At 40.7% G+C, this 24936-nt stretch overlaps 2 protein-coding genes across 4 annotated transcripts in view; both read right to left on the bottom strand.

The window, feature by feature from the left end:
- Nucleotides 1-480: 480 nt before the first annotated feature.
- Nucleotides 481-9004, bottom strand: angel2 (angel homolog 2 (Drosophila)). 3 transcript variants are annotated; one of them, XM_063496134.1, is made up of 9 exons: nucleotides 8795-9004; nucleotides 6543-7441; nucleotides 5849-6060; nucleotides 5401-5470; nucleotides 4326-4756; nucleotides 3899-4034; nucleotides 2858-2927; nucleotides 2587-2720; nucleotides 481-1917 (listed from the first exon to the last, which is right to left on the bottom strand). In XM_063496134.1, exons 2-9 carry the CDS (start codon nucleotides 7432-7434, stop codon nucleotides 1754-1756), a joined length of 2109 nt encoding a protein of 702 aa, XP_063352204.1. In that variant the 5' UTR covers nucleotides 7435-7441; nucleotides 8795-9004; the 3' UTR covers nucleotides 481-1753. The 3 variants fall into 3 exon arrangements, with proteins under 3 accessions (XP_063352204.1, XP_063352203.1, XP_063352205.1); XM_063496133.1 differs by lacking the exon at nucleotides 8795-9004 and adding an exon at nucleotides 8060-8184; XM_063496135.1 differs by lacking the exon at nucleotides 8795-9004 and adding an exon at nucleotides 8060-8184 and having other exon boundaries at nucleotides 481-1890.
- Nucleotides 9005-10785: 1781 nt separating this feature from the next.
- Nucleotides 10786-24936, bottom strand: part of galnt14 (UDP-N-acetyl-alpha-D-galactosamine:polypeptide N-acetylgalactosaminyltransferase 14 (GalNAc-T14)) — a 220890-nt gene continuing 206739 nt past the window's right edge. Inside the window, exons 14-15 of the mRNA XM_063495902.1 lie at nucleotides 23288-23407; nucleotides 10786-13140 (exon numbers count right to left, since the gene is read on the bottom strand). Of these exons, the coding sequence (XP_063351972.1) occupies nucleotides 12982-13140; nucleotides 23288-23407 (279 nt within the window). The 3' untranslated portion in view covers nucleotides 10786-12981. The remainder of the gene's footprint in view (nucleotides 13141-23287; nucleotides 23408-24936) is intronic.

Below are 24936 nucleotides of genomic sequence, written 5' to 3'. Positions count from 1 at the left end.
TCCTTGGCTTCAGTCACATCAAAGCCTCACTTTTCACATCTAGTTTCAAAACACCAAAATGGCGACAACGAAAACGTTGAACGCGAGGCTTCAAACAGGACTTCAGTAACCAATGAGTGGCATCACATGTTCACTTATTTACAGTTTTTTCTTATTAGGGCAAAAAAGCCGATGGTAGGTTGATAAGATACATGAGCTAACTTAATACACCAAATGTATATCAACACATAACAACCACAACAATTAAAGTGTGTAACACAAAATAACAAGAATAACTACCACATCATTTTCAAATTAATGGTTTGAATATGAGCAGTTACAGTCCAATGAGTCTGTTAAGCTAGCCCGAGAAAAACTACTGTAAAAAAAAAAAAAGTGCTAAAGCTTTATTAGAAGTCTGCGTATAAAATGCAAAAATGATTGAAACCAAAGGTAAATGTAATAGAAAAAGAACTTTTATTTACAAAGTGTAAACTTCCAGCAAAAGTCAACTCCTTAAAATGATACAAAAATACATCCAGTTTTTATTTTCAGTATTTACATGTGTGAAAATATGACACAAGACCGCTCCAGTAATAACCGACCATACTGATATTTATGCAGAATTAAAATTTAGAGTCCTCAGCGGACATATACATCCATGTTTTCCATATAACATCTTAATTTAACTATAAATAATTGAAATATATGAGAACTAGTTGAGTGCTGTATAGTGCTTAGTTTAATTTTTGGCACATTGTGAAATATAAGAGAAAATAATTACATGGCCGTGATGCAGCCGACACAGGAGATATTTCTGAAGATCTTTAAAAATACAAGCTAAACTTTTATTTATATTTTGTTAGTTTTTAAAGGAGAATGAGCACCGTCTTGTTATCAAAAGATCAAGTTTCCCAAATTAGCAGCACTACAGTAAACGTTCAGCTTTAAAAAGTGACTTAAAATCCATCCCTTCATCGATACAGCTCGAAAGGAAACATTAGTAAGAAAGAAAACTTTGTATTTATTTAAAAAAAAAAGACCTAAACTTTTAGTTAAAACCTCTGAACATAATGTGCAGGAAAACAACCGCCTGCTGGGGTTAAGAAATGGGACGCGCCACCATACTGCAGGAAAAACAAGAAAAGCTTTAACATAATTACTTTTTCCTGCCTGAACAAAAAAAAAAATTAAACTAAGAAAAAAAATGTTATTTTAGAAAGATACCTCTCCTTACGCTTCAAGCTCCTCCCACCACATAAGCACAGGATTTGATCCCCACTCTCTCAGGTGAAAGTCCTCTGCACAAAGCCATTTAGCAAGTGGGTCTCATTTCATAAGCAGACTTAAACATTTTGCCACTTAAAGATGGGATGGGGCATTTTTGGAGAAAACATCACAAATTATAATTAAAGTGGTTCAACAGGGATTTAGGCCCCTCCTCTACATTCTGTTTGTTTTTCATCCCATAACAAGACATGAAAAGTAATAATAGTATAGATGGGTATAAATAGTATCAATATTTTAAATCACAAAAAATAGAGAGAAAAATAAATATTGTTGTAACTCTGTGAAGCAATCTGTATGAAATCATTAATTTAACTTGCAGCCACTCTTGGAGAGGACTTGAAAGGGTTTTCCCTTTTAATAATAAAATCACATACTGAATTAAACACCCCAGCATTCAATGTTTATCCTGTTTTTGTTGTTTATGTGGGGAAGAAACTGCGGATTCCTTGAACATTCCTACTTTCCTCAGTGGACCTGCAGCGTTTCAGCACCAAATGCGGAAACGAGCAAGGAGAGGGAGATGGTCCGATGAGTGCCGATGGTTAGGCAGGCCGTTGACTTCCTCGAGCTCCGCCTGGCCGACCAATGACAGCCTGCCCAGCAGCTGGAGGCCCCGCCCACCTGGAAGCGAGGGAGGTGGAACGAAATCTTTCAGAGAGAAAGGACAGAGGGAAAAGAGAGAAACTGTGAAATAAAGAGATTAAAGATTAAAGAAGAAGCAGAAGGAATTCGGAGATAGTGGCTTCCAGCAGGTATTACTTAATACAGCTTTAAGATGTTACTGTTTGAAAAGTCGCCAGTGACAGTATGGTAACATAAAGATAAATAAATGAATGAACCCATAAAAAAGTAGGAAATCAACTCCATTTAAACAGCACAACTTATTTTTAAGCCACTCCAAGCACAGAAACAACAGTCACCCTTTCACATTAACTCATACAGAACTTTTTTATTTCTCGACGCCTCTGTCACACAGTTTTGAGGGTTCAGTGTCAACAAAGGACATTTGGATATGGAACCTAAAAACAGCCATAAAGGCACATTCAGCAGCAGTAGTGAAAGGGTTTGTACATGTAAAGGATTTAACAGCCTGCTCAATCTATTAACAGCCTTTTAGAGACATTTATGTTCCCAGACGGACCCATGATCATCTACAAAAAGCATATTATTGCCAATATAGATGCTTACAGCAATTAAAGGAAATGTACCTATCTTTAAAGTCTGAGATTTTAAAAGACTTAAATACTAACAGAAATACTAAAGAAAATCTGACCTTCGTTTGTGTGCGTTTGTGTGCGTGTGTGTGCGAGAGAGTACCGGGACTATACAGGATGTAATCCACTGTCAGGGCCGTGCGGGAATGACAGGTGGTGATCTCAGGTCTCCTGTCAGGCATCAGGTGATGTTGATAAGACGACAGCAGCTTCAGGCTGTGCTCGATCCTCCACGCTCTGCAGAATCATACACGTGGTTAGAGAGAGTTTGTCCATTTTTATTATGGTGACAACCAGCTTTTCAATTACTGAGAACTAAAAAGGCAGAAATGAAAGGAGGAGGGAGTGACGAGAGAAGGACGGCGAGACTTTACCTGCTGAATTCATAAGCAGCTTTGGCAGCGAGATCCTCCACACTGAGATTAGAGATCGCTCCCTCTACAGCTGACGGAGAGAAAAGGACAGGCGGTTGTTAGTGATGAGGTTCAACACACTAATCACTAAACTCTATTAACATCTCTCAGGCAAACTGGCGACAGTCCAGGACAACATGAGTAACTTTCTAAGTAAAGTCTGAATAAAAGATTAAATAAATGTAGATCAAAGTCAAATCTGCCTAATCACGTGCTGCACTGTGAAGTGGATGTTAAATTAAATGCAGTTAAACTTTGGAGGCCTGAATTTTTCTAGACATCATCCGATAGAGAAGCGCGCATAATTACACTTATTATTTTAAGTACATACGTATGTTCATACCGACAAAAATGGCTATCTGGAGTATACCAGTACAGGCATGATGTACTCATAATGGTCAGAAAGTTGGAAGTGGATGGTTGGACACTTTGTGCCCTCAATAGCTGAAGGAGAGGAGAAAAAAAGCAAACCATTGATACAGTTCTATATTATTAGAGGATACGCTATATTTTGATTTCTAATAAGTCCTTTGAGACAGAGCTAAACGCAGCCACAGGGAGTCCACAAGCCAGTGCACTACTAGCACCAGTCTGAGGCCTGGATAAACAGGCAGGGTCGAGTCAGGAAGATCGTTCAGTGCAAAATCATCGAGAAGCAGCTGATTATGTAGTGTGCACAGTGTACTACTGGAAGTGCTTTCAGACACCCTGCGTCTTTAACCTGCCAGCTCACGAGCACACAGTGATGTGGGATTTCTGACAGCACCTTATGAGAAAAGAGCAGAAACTGCAAGTGGTCGTCAACTATCTTGCCGGCTGCATGTTCCACTCAGGCAGCTCTCTCACGTAAACCAAGCACGATATGCACTGAAGTTGCGCTGACGCAAACCAGCTCCCACTGTGCTCTAAGTGTGAGAAACTACCTCTCTGAACAACAAGTCGGCTGGAATCTTTTGACATTTTCCAGAATTCTTTTGAGAAAACAGCTTTTCCAAAGTTTACCTGTAGGGCTGGTGGGCGAGGTCTCAGCATTAGGTTTGTTTTCGTACTGGCACTGATGGGTTATTCCCAGGCTGGGAGACCAGATTGGAGACATGAGGAGACGCTGACCTCTGGGACTGTTTTCCTGACCTGACACCTACACAAACACCCACACCCAGAAACGAAAAGGGGAAAGAAAAACAAAACGGATAAGTGAGTGTGGGGGATTGAAGCACCGAGTATTTCTTTATTTGATGAGTGGGAAATGGACACCACAAGGTTTACTGTGAGGCGACAGAAACCAGGCAAAAACAAATTGGATTTACTGAGCTGAAAACCACAGATGACATTTTTGCATGAATGACCATCAACGACCAGAATTAATTATCATAACTGTCTACTAACTATAAGTTAATTGATCAGTTTGTGAGCGGCACAATATTCTCACCATGCCAATCTGCATTCCGCTATATTGCAGGCAGCCTGTGGTCAGGAAGCTGTACAGTGGACTCCAGGGAGCAGAGTTAAAATCCCCACATAAAACCACTGGGTTAACCTGCCCGTTTGGGAGGCGGGACAGCCGGTTGATCTCAGCCAATAAGATTGCCAGCTGGGCCAGTTTGATGTCACCTCGCCGGGGGTTGTAGAGAAGGTGGGTGTTGGCGACACAGATGAATGAGGAGGGATTTAAATGACTGATGCTGTTGTTAGGTCGCAACAGCACAACCAATCCCACGTTGTCTCGGTCGAGGAGGGTGTCGCCGAGCCGGAAAAACTCGACGGGATTGGAGGAGAGGAGGGAGAAACGGGAGGTTTTGAAGACAACGGCACAACCGTCTGGTTTCTTTCCTGTCCGCTTTTTATACTCACAGTGATAACCTGACAAACACACAAAGATGGGTTATTATATTAAAAATATCATAAATAAATGACAAAGAAATATCACAGACAGAAACAATCAAATTATATCAAATTTTACCACAGCAAAAAGGCCTTAAACCTGGGCTGGCTCTTATATATTGCTTTTCCCACCAGCTCAGCATGCTTTATACAACATGTCACATTCACCCAAGCACTTTTTTGTCTATGACTAAGTGCTTTCCAGCCAACACATTCACACTCCAATGTAAAAAGACTGTATAGACATCCAAGAGAAAATAACGGACTTCACTGCTTGAATTTCAACCTCAGGAAACACTTTCATGATGAGTTTTCAGATCCATTTGAAGTAAAATAACCAATAAAGCAGGTTGTGATTTAGGGTGTGACAGTGAAACTGAGTTTGTGATCAGCCTCACAACTCACAAGATCGATAAAAAAAAAAAAAATGAAATGAAATGAGCAAAATGCTCGAGTCCTAAAACAGGGACTCCGAAAAGCAGTGAGTGGCAATAACGTCTTTAATATACAGTCTGTTTGCACTAGTTAGAAGGGAAGATTTATCTGTCTTCACTTTTTTTGTCTTTCACTTTTAATGGCCCTCCCAAGCACACACATGTACACACAAAAATGAGCAGCAGTACCTAGTGCCTGGAGAGCAGGCTTAATCTGGTTTTCATAGTGGTCCTCCTGCACTTCCTGAAGACACAGGATCTAAAAAAAAACAACAACAACAACAAAACCTCTCATAAATGTATGATGAAGAGCCAAAAGTATATGGACACGTTTACCAACACCCTTCTGTGCATTTTGCTGTTTTCTGGTGGTTTGCAACTCCTATTAATGATGCAGCACAATGACTTTGAACCACTGTGTGTTACAAACTCTGTGGCTACCATTTCACTTCTGCTTTAAATGGGCTTGATCGATACGTTAATGTCAACTCCAAATAACCTAGGATAAAGGATCAGTAGATAATATGTTCCTTTTATGGCCCAGCCCAGGTTTACCACTGAACATCAGGGCAAAACTTCCTCCTGAGACCATTAAACTATACATACTAATAAGTTTTATGACACTGCATCCCCTCACATCAGCATTGTGGTGCTGGATCTCTGCCAGTAGGTTATGCAGTCGGTACTCCCAAGGCAGGACGTTTGGGTCACAGTGTCGGTACAGGTAGGCATTGTCCTCCAGGAGCTGCTGGGAGAGGATGTTGTAGGACATCACCGAGAAGTCAAAGACTGAACTGTCGCCTGGTGGGTGGAGGTCAGTGCTGCAGGACTCCCAGTGTCTTTGAAGAGCTGAGGAGAGATGAGACAAATGGAGAGCTGGAAATGTAACCTCTAAATATGAAGAAATAGAATCTGCAGCCAGAAGACAAGAATTTCCATTTCTGTGTGCAATTTGCTTTTAGTCTGAATTGTATTGATCAGTTAATTACACTGAAACAGGCACCGTTTCCATGCAGGTTCACAGCCTGTTTTGAACGAAAAAGAGGGATCGGATCTGTCAAAATGTCCATTTCCAAACCACAGGCCAGATTGCTGTTCTGGTCTTTGACATGATTCAGCTGCTTTCCCCAAAAAGGGTTCCCACTGTGGGACAGACAGGACCTCCACCATTGCTTTTACTTGGACTTTTTCAGATTTAGATTATTGCTCTGTGGAGGGAAAACATTTCCGAGCTGATCTCTTAATGGAGACTCTGCTTCCCACATGTTTTCCAGCAGCAGAAAAGACACATCAAAACTGTAATTATACTTAACAAAATTGAAAGGACTCACATTTCACAGCCCTTCTTGGTGGAGAGGGCTGCGTGTTTCCTCCAGGTACCTGCCCCAGGTTTGAGGGGTGAGTGGTGCTGCGAGGCTGCCCTCCATCACTACATCCATCCCTCTGCTGCTCTGAAGTCCCTTTTGTGTCCCTGTGAGGCCCATCCAGCTCCTGAGACCCCCTCCCTTTGAACCATGGGTTGGGTTTGTGCATCACTGGCTGTAATTCTTTATGTCCTTCTTGCTGACGATGATGATAATGATGATGATCTCTGTCTGCACTCTCTCTTCGCTGTCTGTCTTTAGTCTCACTTTTAGTCCTTTCCACATTTTTATCTCTGCTGGTTTCCCCTCTGACATCTTTTCCGACATTATTCTTCACTCTGTCTTTAGTTCCATCGTTGAAGTGGTGACTAGATCGAAGGCTGCCATCTTTCCTGGAATCTAGGTGAGGGTGCTCCCTCTTGGACCCTCCCTCCTTACCCTCTGTTGCTCCTCCTCTATGTCCCTCCTTTTCTTTATTTTGTTCTTTTCTTTCCTTTTTTTCCTCTCCACTCTTCCTCCGTTTGTAGGGCGGCCCTCTGTCTCTGTCGGGGAACTCCATCAAGTGGCCTGCAGAGGTGTGGAATGAGCGGCAAGCACCAAAGTCACCAAGGTTGATGTTCAGGGGGTGTAATGCCCTGTGAGTGAAAGATTCAAGGGCAGATGGGTGGGAGTGGGGAAGTCGAGAAGGCCAGGGTGGAAACCCTGGCACCGACCACCATGGATGAGGGGTGGGAATGAATTGGGGAAGGAAGGAGGACGCAGAGGAATCAGTGTTGCTCTTGAAGCGGGCCTGGGAAAGAGCAGGAAGACTGCAGGGTGGGAAAAATGAGCTCAAAGAGCTCAGCCGGCGAAGGAACATGGGATGACTGGAGGGAGACATTAGGGGGGAAAAAAAATCAATACATTGAGCCGATGTCTGCAGGTTCTCAGTTGTGAGAATTTGCTATTTTAACATCCATATGTCTTTTATTTAACTGCAGGTTAGATTAAATGATACATTTTTTTCTGCCAGTTAGATTTAAGGATAACTTATTGTCTGAAATAACATGATGAGAGAATGATCTAAGTGGAGGCAAAAGTTACTTTCAAAACCATATATTTAGTTTAAAATCGCAAAAATAACTGGCAAAAAGCCCAGAGGTGTCCAAGAACATGTTATCAAAACTGTTATATGAACTCTTCATTAAACATGCAATTTTCTAGCTGCTTTGTTGAAATGACAGCTACCAGAAGCAGCGCTGGCTAAGCTAGTTGCTAACTACCTGCTGCTTCCCTGGTTGTTTTGGAGCACTTCTAGTTAAAACTGGTGTGTGTTTAAATGTGGATTACACAACAAACGAGTAGGCGAACACTAAAAGGACGAAGCACCAATCAGAAGTTGACGTTGCGTTTGTTATAAATGATTTCAACCGCATTGAAAATGAACAGAACTCAGACACTGCGATTAGTTTTTAACCCGGAGCTGCTAGCTCACGTCGACTTACGTCTCGTCATCGGCGACTTTGTTTAAGCCTCAGCTTGGGTGCATTTTCCGACATAACGAGATAACAGGATGGAATTTTCGACCTTTGCGTTTGAATCTGCAGTCAGATCAGGACAAGTCGAGTCCCCGAAATGCTACGTAACTAAACGTAAAAACAAAGCGCGGAATGAGGCGTTGGCTTCATGTACCGTCAGTATTTTCGTCAAATGCAACAGGGACAATATACGGTGCAGATTTTGTGTGCTAACGTACCAGTGTAGCTACAAAAAGGTGTGTCAAATATTAAAGAGTGGGGTGACAGCTAACAAAACAAACACTCAGAACCGCTTTTACAGAGGAATCTTGCTCTTTGCCGAAGCTGGTAGCGCAACTCCCAACATTTTCAAGGCTACGTAAATGCATCACCATCACTCTCGCATGCGTCTCTTTCTCGCGCTGGATGTTGTAGTCTTTTACTTGAGTTAGTTAACAGTGAGTGATATGGTGCGAACTATATAAGGTACTACAGACAACCGGGTACGGTGCGGAAAGTGGTCCGGGTGCAACGTAGCTTACCATTGCTTATACATTTTTATCGAGCGCATTGTGAAATGTCACGACTTCTAACGTTGAGGTTATCAGTTATAAAAGCGATAGCGACTCATTATTAAAGAAACCCGTGAATTATGTCAACAGCTAGGATTCTTTATTGTAAGCGCCGTAAATGGAGAATTAAAACAAAGGTCATTGTACTTACGTAAAAGCGAGCCTCTCGAAGACAGCGGTGTCGTTTAAAGCCTCTTTAAACACAAAATGTCACCTTCCAGTCTGTGTCATTTTCTGTTATAATGCGTCATTGAAATCTGAAATAGAGCTGTCTTGTGTCGGAGTAATAGTTTGCTGAGTGTGGCTAGAGAAGCAGTGGTTTGTTAGAGCTGAGGAGTGGGCACAGAGGCAGTGAAAGGTATCTCTCTCTCTCTCTCTGTGTGTGTGTGTGTGTGTGTGTGTGTGTGTGTGTGTGTGTGTTTGGACAAACAAACCCTGCCTCGTTCCAGTTTTGTTCCCCAGTTTTCACAAATGAAGAATTTTCTAGCTCATTTTCAGATTTGGAGTACTGTGGTGTAAGCACAAAAATCGTCCCATGTGTATATTCACAGAATTCTTTTGAGTTACATGAAGGCTTGTGTAAACGGACGGAGAGCCTATAATGATGCATTTAAAACTCGAAAATCTGGGCAGCACAGACCATCGTGTGTTGACAATGGTCTGTGTTCATGACAAAAGACACTTCTTAAAGCAGACAAAGAAACTTAAATCAAACAGATTCAGAATCCTTTTGTCATGAGTTGTTTAATTGTCATTAAACATCAAATATTAAATGAAATTAGAAGCAGCTACATGGTAGTAGCATTTAGAATAAATTAGAAAAATACCCCAATAAAAACAAAAATACCAACTATAAAACTAAATGTACAGGGGTTATATAGATCCGAAAGCGGGCACGCGTGTGTGTTGTATGAGTGTGAGCAGTACTGATGTGTGAGTTTGGCTGGGGTGCACGTGTGTTCAATACAGCGATGGTTCATGGAAAGAAACTGTTCGTGAGTCTGCTAGTCTTGGTTTGGATGGACCTGTAGAGTCTCCCAGAGGGCAGCAGATCAAACAGGTGGGATGGAGGATGGGTGGAGTCTTGTGTGATTGCATCAGCTCTGCAGCAGTAGTGGGATGTATAGATGTCTGCAACCGAGGGGTGGGGGCAGCTGATGAACTCCTGCACTGTGTTGACCTCTTCCACTCATCCTGGGTGCAGTGTGTGAACCACACTGTGGTGCAGTATGTGAGGATGCTCTGGATGACTGAGTGATGGAGGTCACCAGCAGCTTTGCAGAGATGCTGTTCCTTTTGAGCACTCTCAGGTAGGAGGTGGAGGTGTTTGCAGCCCAGGAGAGGTCAGCAGAGATCACGGTGCCCAGAAATGTGAAATCCTGAACTCTCTCCACACAGTCACTGTTTATATAGAGGGGAGGCAGGTCTGCTATGTGCCTCCTAAAGTCCAGGATCATCTGCTTTGTAGACAGATTCAGTGCCTCGGTGTAGACAGGAAGGGTGGCCTTTATGTGCTTTAACACCAGCTGTTCCAGGGACTTAGTGATGACAGGTATGAGTGCATTGGGGTGGAAGTTGTTGAGGCTGTTTGTAGATTATTTTTTGGGTACAGGAATGATTAAAGTGGACTTTGAGTGTGAGAAGAAGTTGTTTAGTTCTTTTGTTAATGCAGGCTCAGGTCCACAACTGTGTTGGACTGCCCCCTGAATTTGGTAATATGGTGGACCTAAAAGCAGATTTGCGTGGTTTGAGGAGTGTTTTGACATGACTGTTCATCCAGGGCTTCTGCTTTATGTGAAGCTGATGTAGGACAGAACAGCTAGTGTGTGAACAGTCAGGTCCTCACTGTCAAAGACACTCTTAGTTATAAAGGATGTACAACTGGTTATAAAGGTGTGACCTTCATAACCAGTTGGTTCTTAAGATAAACAGATTTCTGTTGAAGTTAAACACAGAGCTTTCACAACCACAGCTGCAGATCTCAAAGGAAATACCCTTGTATATGAAGCTAATATATGACACCATACTTGCATTATAAACAAACATGAGGCTGTGTAATTCTAACCTGTTACTGCAGTACTTTAAAGCCCTTAAATTTAATGAATTAATATAAAGTCTACTGTGAGGATGCACAATCACAAGAAAATGTGCCATAGTCCAAACATGGACCTAACTGTGTAAAGGGTAAAACATAAGAAAAGATTAGTTGTAGTTTTGTAAATATTTTGAGGAGCACTGTGTTTGCACCAACAGCAGCTCCCAGTTTGCACAATAAGCATGTCAATAAAATAGAAACAGCCATTATAAAAGCTTTATTCAGGATTCAGGAATCAAACAGGATATCAAACTGATGCTGAAGATGTCAAACACATTATGTAACTGAACCGCAAAGAAGTTCTACAATTTTTAAAAACCATTGTGTGAACAGACAGAGAGGCGATTTAGAGAAGACTTGCAGTTAACATCAGTTTGGATTTTTTCCCACAGGTTTGAGCTCCACCAGCCCAACCTCGTGCCCATTCAGAGTGCTCAGAAATAATCTCAGGTAGGAGAAAAACGAAAGGTTTGGTTGCATCATAGCACGCCTCAAGAGTTTATTAAAATAAACCCTAAATAGCATCATTTTTATTAATTTACCAAACTTGCCTGATAAATATCAATACTTTGTAATTATGGTGAAAAAATCACATTTGTGTATAAAAAGTCTCACATGCACAGCAGCTGTGTGAAGCAGCTGCTTCATTTGGGCAACAGGAATCAGAAATTTGCTGATTTGATTTACCAGCATGTAGATATTCTGACATGTGCTGCATTCATGCTGTTCTTCCTCTTACATATTTTTTTACACTGTGACTGTTTGTCCATATTTGCACCTGTAGCTCTGTCCTGTCTGCTTTTATGCTACATCCTGTAGTTAAGCCAGGGCGTGCTCTAAATTTCAGGTTTTGTGTTACCTAATGTGACTCCCCTCATTGTTTATTTCTTTCCTTTTCATCTTCTTCCTCATATTTCTGCAATCAAAGCTATTCACATGCCCAAGAGAGCTGCATGAGGCCAAGTTTTAATGGGGAAGTTACAGTCATTTAAAGAACCCATTAAAATCCCGTTGGTGGGGCACAGAGCCACTGCAGGTGGGACACTGTCAACCTGGTGAAAAATATGAAGTGAAACTGGGTTTGCTTTTACTAGGCAGAGTATACAAAAATAGTTGATTTTTTGTATACTGATGCTGCTGCACTGACCTTTAAAGGTCAACATAAGAGGAGTTATACCTCACACAAAGATCCTTTGTTATCGTTCATCCTCGTTTTTTTTTAAACTCTCGAGAGTGTTGAGCTTCTAAAATGGGGCATGCCACAAAAACTTTAGGAGCTGCTGTTGTACGCTTACTTTCTTCTGATTGGCTGCCCCTTGCAAACAGAAGGTTTGAACAGGAGATGGGTGGGGCTTTTGTGCTCACTTTAGGAATATCCTCTCTCACTGACATCACAAAGAGCCTAACGTTGAAAAAATGGTATGAAATGGAGCATTTAGAGCAGGGTGGAGCCAGAGCTTTAGGATCACAGGGGTTACTTGTACATAAAGTGTCCTCATAATTGAGAACCTCAATAACTGAGACCATTCCCAAAGCAGTAAATGAAAGCTTAAGCCAAGCAACAAAACAAACAAATAAAGAAAAACCTTAGGATATATCCCAGACTGGAGATGATTGCATCCCGCTTGGTGTGACAGACTAAAGATTTCACATTTTGTGCTGTTTACTGGGGCTTTACTTTGGTGAGTTTCTGGTTAGATCCCAGTAAGAAACCGACTGGGATGCTGCAGTAAAGACAGTGACAGGTATTTGACCAACTGAAATAAAACCTCGAGCTATGCTTGGTTTTAATTTCCAGCTTATTAAACATCCTTTAAAAGCAGATTGCAAAAGACACAGGAAACATTCTCTGATTGTTATTTTTTGTTTGTTTTTTTTTTGTCCATCTCAGCTATTTGAAAGTTCTGGGTTTTAAGGTGCACTTGGTTTTCACTCTCCAATACAGACACTTGAATCTCCAAACCACACATTTTTCCTGCGTCTCTTGGAGCAACATTATTTCAAACCAGTGCAGCTCATAAATAAATCAGGACTTTATACCTGAAAGGTCTGCATTTCTTTTCATGCTACAAAGACCCATAAAAAAGTCTTCATCAGCTTTCTATTCAGATATCCTCGATGCAGCACTGTGACATGATTGCTCATGCATGGTCAGTGTGTGAGCAGCATTCTCTCTTTGAGTTGAGGGATGAGTGTGACAGGGCACATTTTTTAAGAGGGTGTAAAGGTCACATGGTCAGGGGTCAGGAGAAGGGGACTTCCCATCTTTGCGTGTATGCGCTCAGTTCACAGGGGCTGATCACCAACATTCGGGAATCGTCCATCCCGTCCAGAGCCATCTCCGAGTCCAGGCAGAACCGGGAGACGAGGTGCTCCAAGTGAGTCCCTGACTTCTGCCACCGCTGCAGGAAAAATGAAGAAAAAAAACATTTAAAAAGTTAAAAACAAACGTTTAAAATCTTAACTACCTTATCATCTCATGTAAATTAGAAAACAAAACATTTACTGGTTAGTGTGGAAAACATACCACCAACAAGGAATCCAAAAATTAATTTTTTGTTGTTGTTGCTGTGCTTCATTTTTTTCTGCTCACTATTGATCCAGCCGCTGTACTGCAGTCAAGAGCTGCTCGGAGGATCTAATGAATGCAGAAACCTGCAGCAGCTGTGAAAAGGTCTTCAGTCATGCTCTGCTGAGCAGGTGTATTACTGTATGACCGCAGAGAAATATGCTGAGAAACATGAATCTGACAATGACAGAGCTGATGTCACACTCTTTCGCATAAAAAAAAAATGAAAAGAAAACGTTTTTTAGGGGTTACACCTGCACACACGGCACTGAATGGCAGGCCTCGCTCAAGTCACTGAAGTAATTTAGAAAGCATGGAATATGCAGGCTATACAGCCGCCACCGAATCTAACAATGCACCAACATAACATCTAAGAAAAAAAACAGGATGCTTCAGCAGAAATCCCCAGGAACTGTACGCCGCACGGTCACCACCAAACAGAGGTTAGCGCCACAATTCTCATCAGAGGACCCGTCGGAGAAGCACGCTTCACTGAATCCTGAACGCTGTTATTGGCGATCAAATCTTTACTTTCAGAAGTGCATGTGTCTGCAGATTTTACAAGTATGAAAAGTGCAAATTTTCACTGATTTATTGTCATATATGAAGCATCTGCATATGATCAATGAGTGAGACCAAGTCAAGTTCTAACAGCAGCGACACACTTAATCTTTTTTGATCTATCATCTGTGTAAAAGAGCAAAATAAGAGCAGTTCAAGAAGAATACATGTGTAGTTTGTTGTTTTGGTTTGTGACCTTAAATTGTTTTATGTGTGTGTTGTATATGAGTGTAGACTTACTATAACTAAACATGTATATTGTGAGATTATAATGTATATTATCTGAACTCTGAACATTGATTTGCTATAAGAAATAAGGGGGTAGGAACGGAAATATTCATGACAACTTGATGTCTTTACTTTGTTTTTGTTGTTTTTTGTCTTTTTACAATGTTTTTCTTTTTCCTTGCTATTTTAGTTATATTTACATGTCCAAAATAAAACTCCTATTCTATTCTATAATAACCTCATATCATTCAGAAATCTTGTGATATTTTTTTGAACATCTGTTTTCAGATTTTCTTTTTTCCATTTGATATGTATTTGTGAAGATGGGGTGGGAAAAAAGTTGCACTTGAGCAACAAGATCTTGGGTTTCAATCCTCCATCCAGCTGGGTCATGTTCTCCCTGTGGCTGTGTGGGTTCTCGTGGGACTCATGACTCGGGCTAATTGGTGATTCTAAACTGGCCTTAGGTGTGCATGGCTGTGCTCTTGGGTGTACTCAGCCTCTCACACTCCTATAGCTGAGTTGGGCTCCAGCCTGTCTATGACCCATGTCCATATAAGTGATTAGGATCTTCCAATGGTAAAATATTCTTCCAAAAATCACTTCTAAGTTGTGCCAAGCTCAACAGCTGGTAAAATGTTCATGAAAAAAAGAAAGTAATTTAAGTAATCCTAATAATAAAAACGAATCAAACATTGATTCAGGCTCCCTGGTGGAGTTATTAAATGTACCAGCTCAATAGTTTACAGCTGCTTTCACTGATAATATTTGTTCCCTTTTTACTCAAATAATACTTCAATAATTGCTTGTATTGTTTGATTGGAATCATTCAGACTAATGTTAAAAGCTGTGTTTTTGTCAGGGGTGAAATTATTCTCACCTTTAATATTCATTAAAATCATTTTTTACAGATCCAAAGTGACTAACATTTTTCACATGACTCCACCAACTTTACTTGAAGCCACCTGGTAATAAAAACATATTTATGGTTGTACTTCCACATCTAATTATACTCTCTACATTTATTGATTAAGGGGTAATCATAAATTCTGACTGCTTTCAGTTTACAATGGACAGCATGTGATTCCCCACAGTCACCACTAGATGGAGAAGTCTCCTGACTTTTTCAACAATCCAGTGGCTCTTTGACCAGACAGACACTGTCTGTGTGTGTGTGTGTGTGTGTGTGTGTGTGTGTGTGTGTGTGTGTGTGTGTGTGTGTGTGTATTATTCATAGCTGGATTCTTTAGCTGTGAAACAAAGCAGGAGATATGATCAGACATGAAGAGAGGCTTTTATCTAGCAGTGGGTCTGAAACCCAGCCATCTGAGACAGACAAAGAAAAACAGAATAAAAGATAAAAGAAGAGAGACAAAACGAGGGAAAAATAGAAACTATTCGTGTGTGTGTGCCATTTGTGTGATATCTGTATCTTTGTGTTTCATAATTTGCACGTTTGTGTGGTTATCTCCTTGTATCAGTGTTTTTATGCTTACGTTGGCTCGGAGCGGCCATGTTGTATTTGCTGAGCCTCTGAAGCGTATCACTGTCATGTATCTTGATCTCATGAGGCATTGTAAAGACACACACACACACAGTCACACAGACCCACACACACACAAATCAGCTTTGTTCTGTAGAAGTGCATTGTGGGTCTGCTGTGGCATTGTCAGGATGACATGCCCATCAGAGTACAGCGACGGGCCGCGGAGATTTTTAATTGAAAAAAAAGACGGAGGGATAATTAAAAGTAAATTAATTAGTATTCAACTCATTAGTGTCGGCTCCAGCAGACTATAGAGAGTAACATGTTGCGTTGGTCTTTCTCTACACATCACTGTCTCTCTTTTAAGTACTGCACATTAAAGTTCATAAGCCTTTTGTTGCCTTTCAGGATGACTCAAGGGAGATGGGAGTCTTTTACAACCTGGTGAACAACACAGGCTGAAATGAAATCACCTTTCTCCAGGAATCTACAGGTATCAAAATACCCTGGTAAGAGACTGTACATTAAAGATGGACGTAGCCACTGTGTCATAAGGGTGGAAATGGAAATGTTCATATTTGAACGAGAGGGTGAGAGCAAAGTCACCAGCTAGAAAGTTTAACTATAAAGCTTCATTTTTATTATATTTTTATTGCACAAAAGAAAAAAAGCATGATAACAAAGTGCAAAATGCAAGAATCTGCACAGGGAGTATGCTAATGCAAAGCTAGCAAAGAACCCAGAAGGATGTTAAAGCTGAGCACAACCTGAACTTAACAGGTAACAAAAGCAGTGACTGAGCAGTTAAGCTTGTAGCCTCAGTTTCTACCTGTTCTTGTTTCTATAGTAGAATCACTGTGACGATTGCTTTGAAGTCTCACTTTGGCTCATTTTTAACTTTACTTTGGTTTCATATATAAAAACTAAAAGAAAGCATCAGGTTAATATTGTTAACTGTTAATTATGAAAAAATAAGGGTCAAGTCATTTTAGAAAGTAACAAGAAACTAATGTAGCAACGAGTGTATCAAATTGCTTTCTCCGATGAGTAATTAACAAACTGCATTACTTTTAAGAAAAGTAACTAGTAATGTGGAATACATTACTGTTTTTAGTAACTGGTTCTTAGTAACGTCACAGTCAAGATATTTAGGTCAGTGACTTACCTGAGTGAGCTGTGCTTCTACATTTAAGCCTTAAAAATATCGTTTGTAAAATAAATAAATAAATAAAAGAAATAATAATAATAAAATAAAACAGCTCCTCAACAGCTGTTACAAAGGAGGGCGTTTGAGATCAAAACAGTATACCACCTTTTTGTTAGTTTGTTAGTTGGTCATTTTAAAATGGGTGACTATGGAAACTGAGTTGTATTCGGAGTCATCGATTGGCCACTGGAGGAACCACTACCTCAAGAGATCTGTGTTTATTTGAGATCTTATATTTTTTTGAACTTGTCTCATTAGAATCCACTGGAGGCTGAATACAGCAGCTGTAAAAGTAATACAGTCAAGTGTTACTTCTGCATCTAATCAGCTATAAAACACCTTGAAAAAAGTTTTTGGCTCTAAATAGAAAAGGATAAGGATGCTTTCAAATGCTTTCAAAGATTCACAGCAAACAGGAAGCAACACTAAAATAATAAATCTGCAGGTACACCTGCTTGGCAGGTGGTTTTGTTTTGAGCATCTTGGAGGACATGCCACAGATCTTCTGTGAATTCAGGCTGTCTAACTGTCTCTTTGTGAAAACGCAGACCGGCTCCATGATGATAAGATCAGCGCTCTGTGGGGGCTAAACCATCTGTTGGAGAACTCCTTGTTTTTCTTGTGGCTGAAAATAGTTCTTTATGACTCAGGCTGGATGTTTGGGCTTGTCGATGTGCTGCAGAATGAATCTGGGGCTGATCACTGATGAGCCTCACTGATGGATTTGCAGGAAATATATCTAAACATCTAAAGTGCACCACTGCACTTTCTTATCATTTAAATCTCAGGTGAATTCATCAAACAAATGGCTTTTAGTTTGTTTTTGTGTGTCTGTGTTTTTTCCCTCTTGGTGAAGAGAGGACACGTTGGCAGGTTTGACAACTCAAACTTTTAAAAGAGAGGTGAACACCAACCATTTTCTGACTCATGCACTCCATTCAAAAATAAATCTGGTTTCCAGCATGAGGCCCTTTCTCTTTTTTCTGACAATATTAAGGTTGCTGCTCCTTCTCACTCTGAACATCTGCGACTCCATCTCTTTAGTGCTGTGATTTTTTGATCTGACTGCAAGTTGTCGTTCTAATCCAACAGACATGGCACCAGGAACAGAAATGAGTTTCAGGAAAAAACAGTCTGGTGCCTCAGAGGAAGAAAACAGATTTGTGATAGAGAAACATCCTAAGGACGTGACAGAAAGACCAACTTTCTTTCAATGTTTTTGCCTATTTTTACCTTGTGACAAGTTGTGCTACTAACCTACTGTTCAAGAAAAACCACAAGCTGTGATTTATATCTGGTTAACACAAGCCGATATTCTTCTGTGAAAAACTGAAATCAGAAAAAGCTGAGATTTTAAGTAATCTGTCACAGTAACAGGAAGTGTGTGACAGGAAGTCTAAGTATACAAAATAAACACACTCCATGCAAAATCACTCAAATGTTAAAGAATAAAAATGTATCAATTTCATGTATCAATAGATCCTCAAATATTTCACACAGACATTTCTGAAGAACTTTGACATCCCAGGATGCTGCCTGGCTTGAAATCAACAGAACATCTTTTGGGGTTTTAAAGATAAAAGTAGAGCAACACAGCACCTCCAGCAAATAAGAGTTGGAAAAAAAAAGAAGTTTCTGAAGAATGGAAGAACATCCCTCCAGAAACCTATGCAGCACACCCTCATATCGAGGACAACTAAGTCTGCCATCAATAATAAATGTGCACATGCAAAGGAAAAAAGTGCACTGCCTTCTGAGGTCCTACTGCAGAGTTTCTATTTTTAACACAATAACAATGAAGTTTCAGTTTTCAGTCTAACGTAAGAGCAGATTTGACCTTCATGAAGGTCAGACACTTAAATGCATTGGTCTCGCGGTAATGTTTTCTATACATTAGAAAGCTTGATGGTGTTTAGATTTACTTTCACTTCTATGTGCACCTTGAAAATAGATCAAAGTTCTCCTCATTTGGAACTTTAACTTAAAAGTAAATTGGGGGCACAGAATGTGTCAAGAACAAGGGACGGGGATCTGCATGAAAGAACAATTCATTATGTATTATGTACAAAAGTACTGAGCCATCTCCACATTACACCTACAGGAGCTGCTCAGCCATGGAAACTAATGCCACGAAGCTCCGGGTGCACCATTTTTGTGCTGACGTTAATGCCAGAGGAGGCCTGGAACACAAGTTACTGAGAGATTTTTCCAAGTGGTCTGCCGCTTTATGACTGAGCTGCCGTGGATCCTAAACACTTCCACTTACAGCTGATCGTGGAATATCTAAGAACAACAAAAACAACAGAGGTGTCCTAATGTAGTCCAAAGCTCAAATTCAGTGAGCTCTTTAGAGCGACCCATTCTCTCACAAATGCTTGTAAAAGCAGACATCATGGCTTGATTTTATACATCTGTGGAAATGGGACTGAAAGAACACCTGAATTCAAAGATGAAGAGGTGTAACACAGTACTTTTAACCATAAAGTGTATGTGATAATAAATAAACACAATCTGGCTTGATTTTGAGGCTTATGTGCAGCAATACGCCATGCAGATGGTGTTACATGAAAAATGGCACTCCTCCAAGGTTTAAACTTTTTTCAAGTTGAAAAACTGCTTAGCAAAATGGTAAAAATGATCCTTCTAATAGCCTCCTTCACAGAGCGAATGTTTAACCATCACAAATAAAGTATTTTAAGCAAAAAAATCTTTTAATACTGTTAGGTAGCTATATTAGTAAAGCTGTCTTTTCTAATATGCAAAATAATAAGAAAGTAACAAAACATAAAAACTTGAAGTACAAGTACATTAAAACTGTGCTTGAGTAAATGGACAAAGTTACATTCCACCACTGGCCCGATCCATGCCCCTGACCCTCCTGATTGGTGTGAGTGTTCCTACACGTCCCTGCAGTCATGCGTGGGTGAGTAATGCTTATTTTATTATACTATTTTCTGGTCTATTTGCAGTCCACATGGAGGAATGAAGCACTGGTGGCCTTGCAGTACAGTGGCTGCATAGCCATACTGTATGAAGAGGAATTTTATAGGCTTCTTGCATGCTGGGCTTCTACAGATGTGTGTGCATCTGCAAGGGAATAAAATCTGTGGTGCAACTGCCTGTGGTTGTAATTGTATGCTATAGGAGGTGTTTGTCACTAAAACTGAGGGTTAGTGGAAGTGTATGTGACTGGACGCTTATTCTACTGGGTTTGTGAGTGACGAGATGGCAGTCAGCGCATGTTAATCAAAGTATTTGTAAGTGTGAATCTAAGTGGCTACATTCTCTCAGCTCCTCAGGTCAAACGTATTTTTTCCCTCTCATACTGAACGGTCTACTCTCACCTTCTCTTTACCTCTCTCACCCTGCCTCTCTCTCCTTCTCTGTCTGTCATGGTCTGTTTATTTCCGTCTTCACCACTCACTCTCACTCCCCGTTTTGCTGTCTTCCTCTGTGTCTCTCGTCCCATCACCGCGCCCACATGTCTCTAGCCTTAATTTAACCTCTCTGCATTTTCTCCTCTCTCTCTGGGTCTGAGTCTCTCTACCAGTCAGCTCTGGGCTGTTTCTCTGGTGGATCGCCGTTCTAATTAGCTATCATCGCTCCACTTCCTGCCTTCTGACACACAAACACGCACGCACACATACGTATGCACACTCTCAAGTGGGACATGTAACAGCACTTTGTGTGTGTGTGTGTGTGTGTGTGTGTGTGTGTGTGTGTGTGTGTGTGTCTTGGTACAAAAGTTTACTAGTCTGAGTTACATGAAAGAGATCCACTTTAGTGGCTCAGCTAAAAAACACAAACAAAACATACAGTGTGTGTGTGTGTGTGTGTGTGTGTGTGTGTGTGTGTGTGTGTGGTTTCAGTCCTTTAATTTAAGTCTCAAGGACTCCAGCTTTAAAACACCTGCCTGTGCGCTTTTTGTGTTCAATTGTCTTCATCATTAGCCACAAACCTCTGTTCTTCCTTCCTTCCTTTAATTCCTCTCTTTTCAAACTGTTCCTTTCCCTATTTTGGTTTTGCTTCCTTTGTTCCCTTCTTTATTTTTTGTTTGCTTTTTCTTTCCTACCATTTAGCCTTCCTTCCTTTCCACATTGTTCTTTATTCCTTTTTCTTCATTCATCCTTTTTTATTTAGTTCCCCAAGCTACCTTATTTATTTCCTCCTTCCATTTCCCCCATTTATGCATGTTTGTTATTCATTCCTTCTTTACATCATCCATCCTTTTTTCCTTCCTTCATACACCTGCCCTCCTTCCTTCCTTCCTTCCCTCCCCTCCCAAGTCTTTCTTCCTTTCTTTTATCCATACCATTTCGATAAATTTATTCTTTGTTTGCTTCCTACTATTTAGCATTCCTTCCTTTCATTCACTGCTTCCTTCCTTCCTACCGTCCTTCCTTCATTGCTTCATTGCGTGTCCCATTTACACCTACCTGCATGCCTTCTTTCCTTTCCCTATTGTTTCTTCCTCACTTTTCTTATTCTTTCCTTCCTACACCTGCCTTCCTTCTTTCTTTCTCTCCTTTCTTCCATGCCGCATTACACTTTCCTCCCTGCCCCTATCTTTTTTTCCTTCATTCCTTTCCCCTGCCTTCTTTACCTGTTTCCTTCCTTTTTTCCTATCCTTCATTTGCCATTCTTTTGTTCCTTTCTTCGGATCATTTTTCATTCCTTCCTTCTTTCTTTTTCTTTTCTTCTTTCTTCTTTTCATGCCCCCACAGGCTTTCTTTTCCTTCCCTATTCTTTCTTCCTTTCTTCCCATCTTTCTTTCCTTCCTATACCTTGCTTTCTTCCTTCTTTCTCTCCTTTCTTTGATGTCCCCATTATATTTTCCTTCCCATATCCTTTCTTCCTTCATTTCTTTCCCATTCTCCTTGCCTAACTTCCCCTATGTATTTCTATCATTCTATTTTCTCTATCCTTACTTTCTTCACCTCTGTCATTCTTTCTCTCCACTTTCCTCATTTTTTTAAACATTGTTTTCCATCTTTCCTCCATCAGTTTTGCTGATAAAGATCTTTTTGTTTGCTCTTCCTCCTGCCTTACCTCCAAACCCCTCTCCCCAGTGTACTGAGAGTGTCTCCATAAAGAGCACACATGCAGGAGAGTACGCACCTGTCCGTCAGAGTCACATCCAGTTAACAATCCAGAAGAACAACAACTTTCTCCCCAGATTCGCTCAGCTGGCACATCTATTGTATCTGAAGTTTTTGTCTCGTTTGGTGACAGCACATCCTCTTCTGCTGCTGCCGCCACAGGGGAGCTTACTGCTGAGGTATAAAAATATGCAGACCCCTAGAAGCCTGAGCCTCACTCATGAAGCCTAAAACGGGGCGGACTGTTCTTCAGGTGAGGAATTAAGTGAACAAATGCACAAAGACTCTTGAATCCTTGAATCCTGTGACAAGATTTATTTTGATTTATTGTGTTTACTTTTTGCTCTGGGCTTCTGTTGATGTACGCTGTGTGCTGCAGCGACGTGTTATATGATGAACGTCTGCCCTACGAGGTCATTTGTTTGTTCTTTTTCTTTTCTTTACCTTTTTCTCCTTTCACATCCACATTCTTTCCTTTTATCAGCTTTTACCCTTTATTCTTTTATCATCACACATCAACATTTCCTTCAGCCTCCATTTCTCCTTCTCTTACTCCTTTAGTCTTTCTCCTCCTGGTTTTAACCCCTTGTCGCTCCCCTCATTACCTCTCTTTTTACTTCAATTTCCTGTCTCTCCTTTTTTTCCCGCTTTTTGTGCTTCAATGACTAATGGATCAAATAATGCATAATAAGAGCAATGACCAACACTGAGTGAATCATACACCCTAGCACATGTACATGGTTTTTAATGTCTGATCCTGCCCACGTGTCCAGTAGATTCCATTAATCCAGATGGGATGAACACAAACACACGCACACACAGATGAACATTTACACATAGGCACACTTTTGCAGAATTTTCCATGCAGACTGAACAGTTGGTGGGGTGTAATGAGCTAATCTTCTGCAATACCTCTCCCTTAACTTCCTCTCCTCTGTGTCCCTCTGCCTTTCTATTTTCCTCATCTTTTTTTTTGTCTGTCTAGCTTCACCTTTCCACCTGTGCCTCTCTCCATCGCTCTCTCTCTCTCTCTCAGGTGATTTATTGGTTGTCAGGTCGTTCTCTGCTGCAGGAGCTTCTGGGACGCCGTCAAGGTGCCCAGTGGTCAGGTAATGACAAGAGCGAGTGTGTATGTGTGTCTGTATTTCTAGCTACCTGTCCAAAAAACTGTCAAGCATCTGCTCCTGCAGAGTGTGTGTGTGTGTGTGTTAGTGCGAGTATGTGTGTGTGTATAACAATCATCTTTAGACAAATTTGCCTTCAGATTAATTAACATTTAGATTAATTTATCAGCCATATGATATACGGTTATGACCCGCCAGCAGATACGCACCACCTGTCTTCCTCGACTGTGTGTGTGTGTGTGTCTGTCTAAGTGTATGCGTGTATGTGCTCAGACCTGTTTGCCATCCGCCATGTTGCAGGGCAGCAGCAGGACCTGGGAGGCAGGGAACGTGGTGGAGACAGACAGGCAGTGCTGCTGCTGTCGGATCTGCTGTCCGTGAGTGTACACCCACTCCTGCAGAGAGGAAGATGGAGTTAATCATTTTTATCTGCTCTGAATTTTGAAATGCTGTGTGTGGGTTTGGTTTTTGAAAGCTGACATTTTCAAGTGCAGCCCCGCCTCTGGTGTTGTTTCTGATAAGCGGTCATGAAGATAAAGTCATTAAAGACACCACAACAGCGGTAGAGACAGGTGCAAAAGCAACATTAAATTTGTGTCAATTTAATCCTCAACTCCCATTGTTTCTTGCTTTGCACCAGACCTGACTGCAGGGATTTGCTCCCATCTGGCTACAAGAGTATCGGTGAAGCCTGGCTCGCAGGTGGCATTGCAGTTCAGCACAAATGTGCTGAATGGGGAGGAAATTAGGGCTCTATCCAGGCCAGCCATCCACAACAAACTGTGAAAGCCATTTCTTTATAGACCAAACAAACAATGCTGACACGCTTGTCAAAGCAAATGGTTTAAATTATCTTAATCGTGTTCGATTTTGATATATCTTTATTAGAATTAAAGGGCATTTAACAAACTAGGGATAATCCTGAGTTTTAACTTTTCATTTCAATATGAAAATACTGAAAAAGTTCCTGCAGCTGTTTTTTGTCTTAATAAATATATATAAACAGTCACATGACAAAGAAAGTTTTCACAGGATCCTAAAAGGTAAAAAGTATACTCCGTGATATTTTCCTTCATACTTCAGTCAAATTTGTCTTATAAGGAGAAATCCTGTGGAGAAATGTTGCCTCTTTTTTATGACACTGCTTTACTTTATTGATGTTTGCAGGCATTCATTTCTGCTCAGCTCTTTTAAGGTCCTGCCACAGCATTTCAGTTGGGCAGTTGATTGTTTTTTTTCCAGCCATCAGTTGCATATTTGCTGCTGTGCTTGTGATGACCGTCCTTTTGCAATGACCCAATTTAAGCCCAGCTTTAGCTGTTGACCAGATGGCTTCACATTTGACTCTAGAATACTTTAGTATAAAGAAAAGTTCATGGCTGATTGCATGGTCTGAGTGACTGCAGAGCAGTTTTGCCCAAACAGTCTTTTTGTCTTCCATCATTCAATTTTCACCAGCTTATCTGAGTCCAGGTCGTAGGAGCAGCGGTCTAAGCAAAGATGCTCAGACCTTCCTCTCCTGTAGAACTGCCTGAAGGGATTACTGTGAATAACGAGCTAGCAACAGATGTAAGGCTTAAAGTCAGAGTTTTCAATGTCACAAAGATGACACCTGGCTAGATCACCCTGGTAACTATAATGACACATAACCTTGTCTGAAGCAGGCAGAGTTACAAGTTTCAGTTAAAAACAGCTTGAAATGATACATTTTTATGGATTGTGTTTAGAAATGTCTAACAGCACTGAAAGAAGTCCTGCTATCAAGTTACAGACTGTGTATCTCATTATCAGCATTATCTTCAAGTATTCAGTTGGTGAAGCAAAAAATGCATGAATAAGTTTTTTTTTTGTTATGTTGTTTCTTTAAACCGCTGAAATTGTATAAAATAGAGCGAAAAATAGAAAAATCAGTCAATCCATTTGT

The sequence above is a fragment of the Pelmatolapia mariae genome, linkage group LG15 (genome assembly GCF_036321145.2).
Source record: "Pelmatolapia mariae isolate MD_Pm_ZW linkage group LG15, Pm_UMD_F_2, whole genome shotgun sequence".
Classification (NCBI taxonomy): Eukaryota; Metazoa; Chordata; class Actinopteri; order Cichliformes; family Cichlidae; genus Pelmatolapia; species Pelmatolapia mariae.
Note: the sequence above shows the minus strand (reverse complement) of the source record. Positions and strands in the feature narration are given on the sequence as shown.

What these genes read in the sequence shown, in the direction of transcription:
- angel2 (XM_063496134.1), bottom strand. Translation starts at nt 7,434, where the DNA reads ATGTTCCTTCGCCGGCTGAGCTCTTTGAGCTCATTTTTCCCACCCTGC. An exon ending in CTCGCCCACCAGCCCTACAG is followed by an intron (nt 2,928 to 3,898) that starts GTAAACTTTGGA and finishes TCTCTCCGTCAG; the next exon opens with CTGTAGAGGGAGCGATCTCT. An exon ending in TTACATCCTGTATAGTCCCG is followed by an intron (nt 1,918 to 2,586) that starts GTACTCTCTCGC and finishes TCTCTCTGAAAG; the next exon opens with ATTTCGTTCCACCTCCCTCG.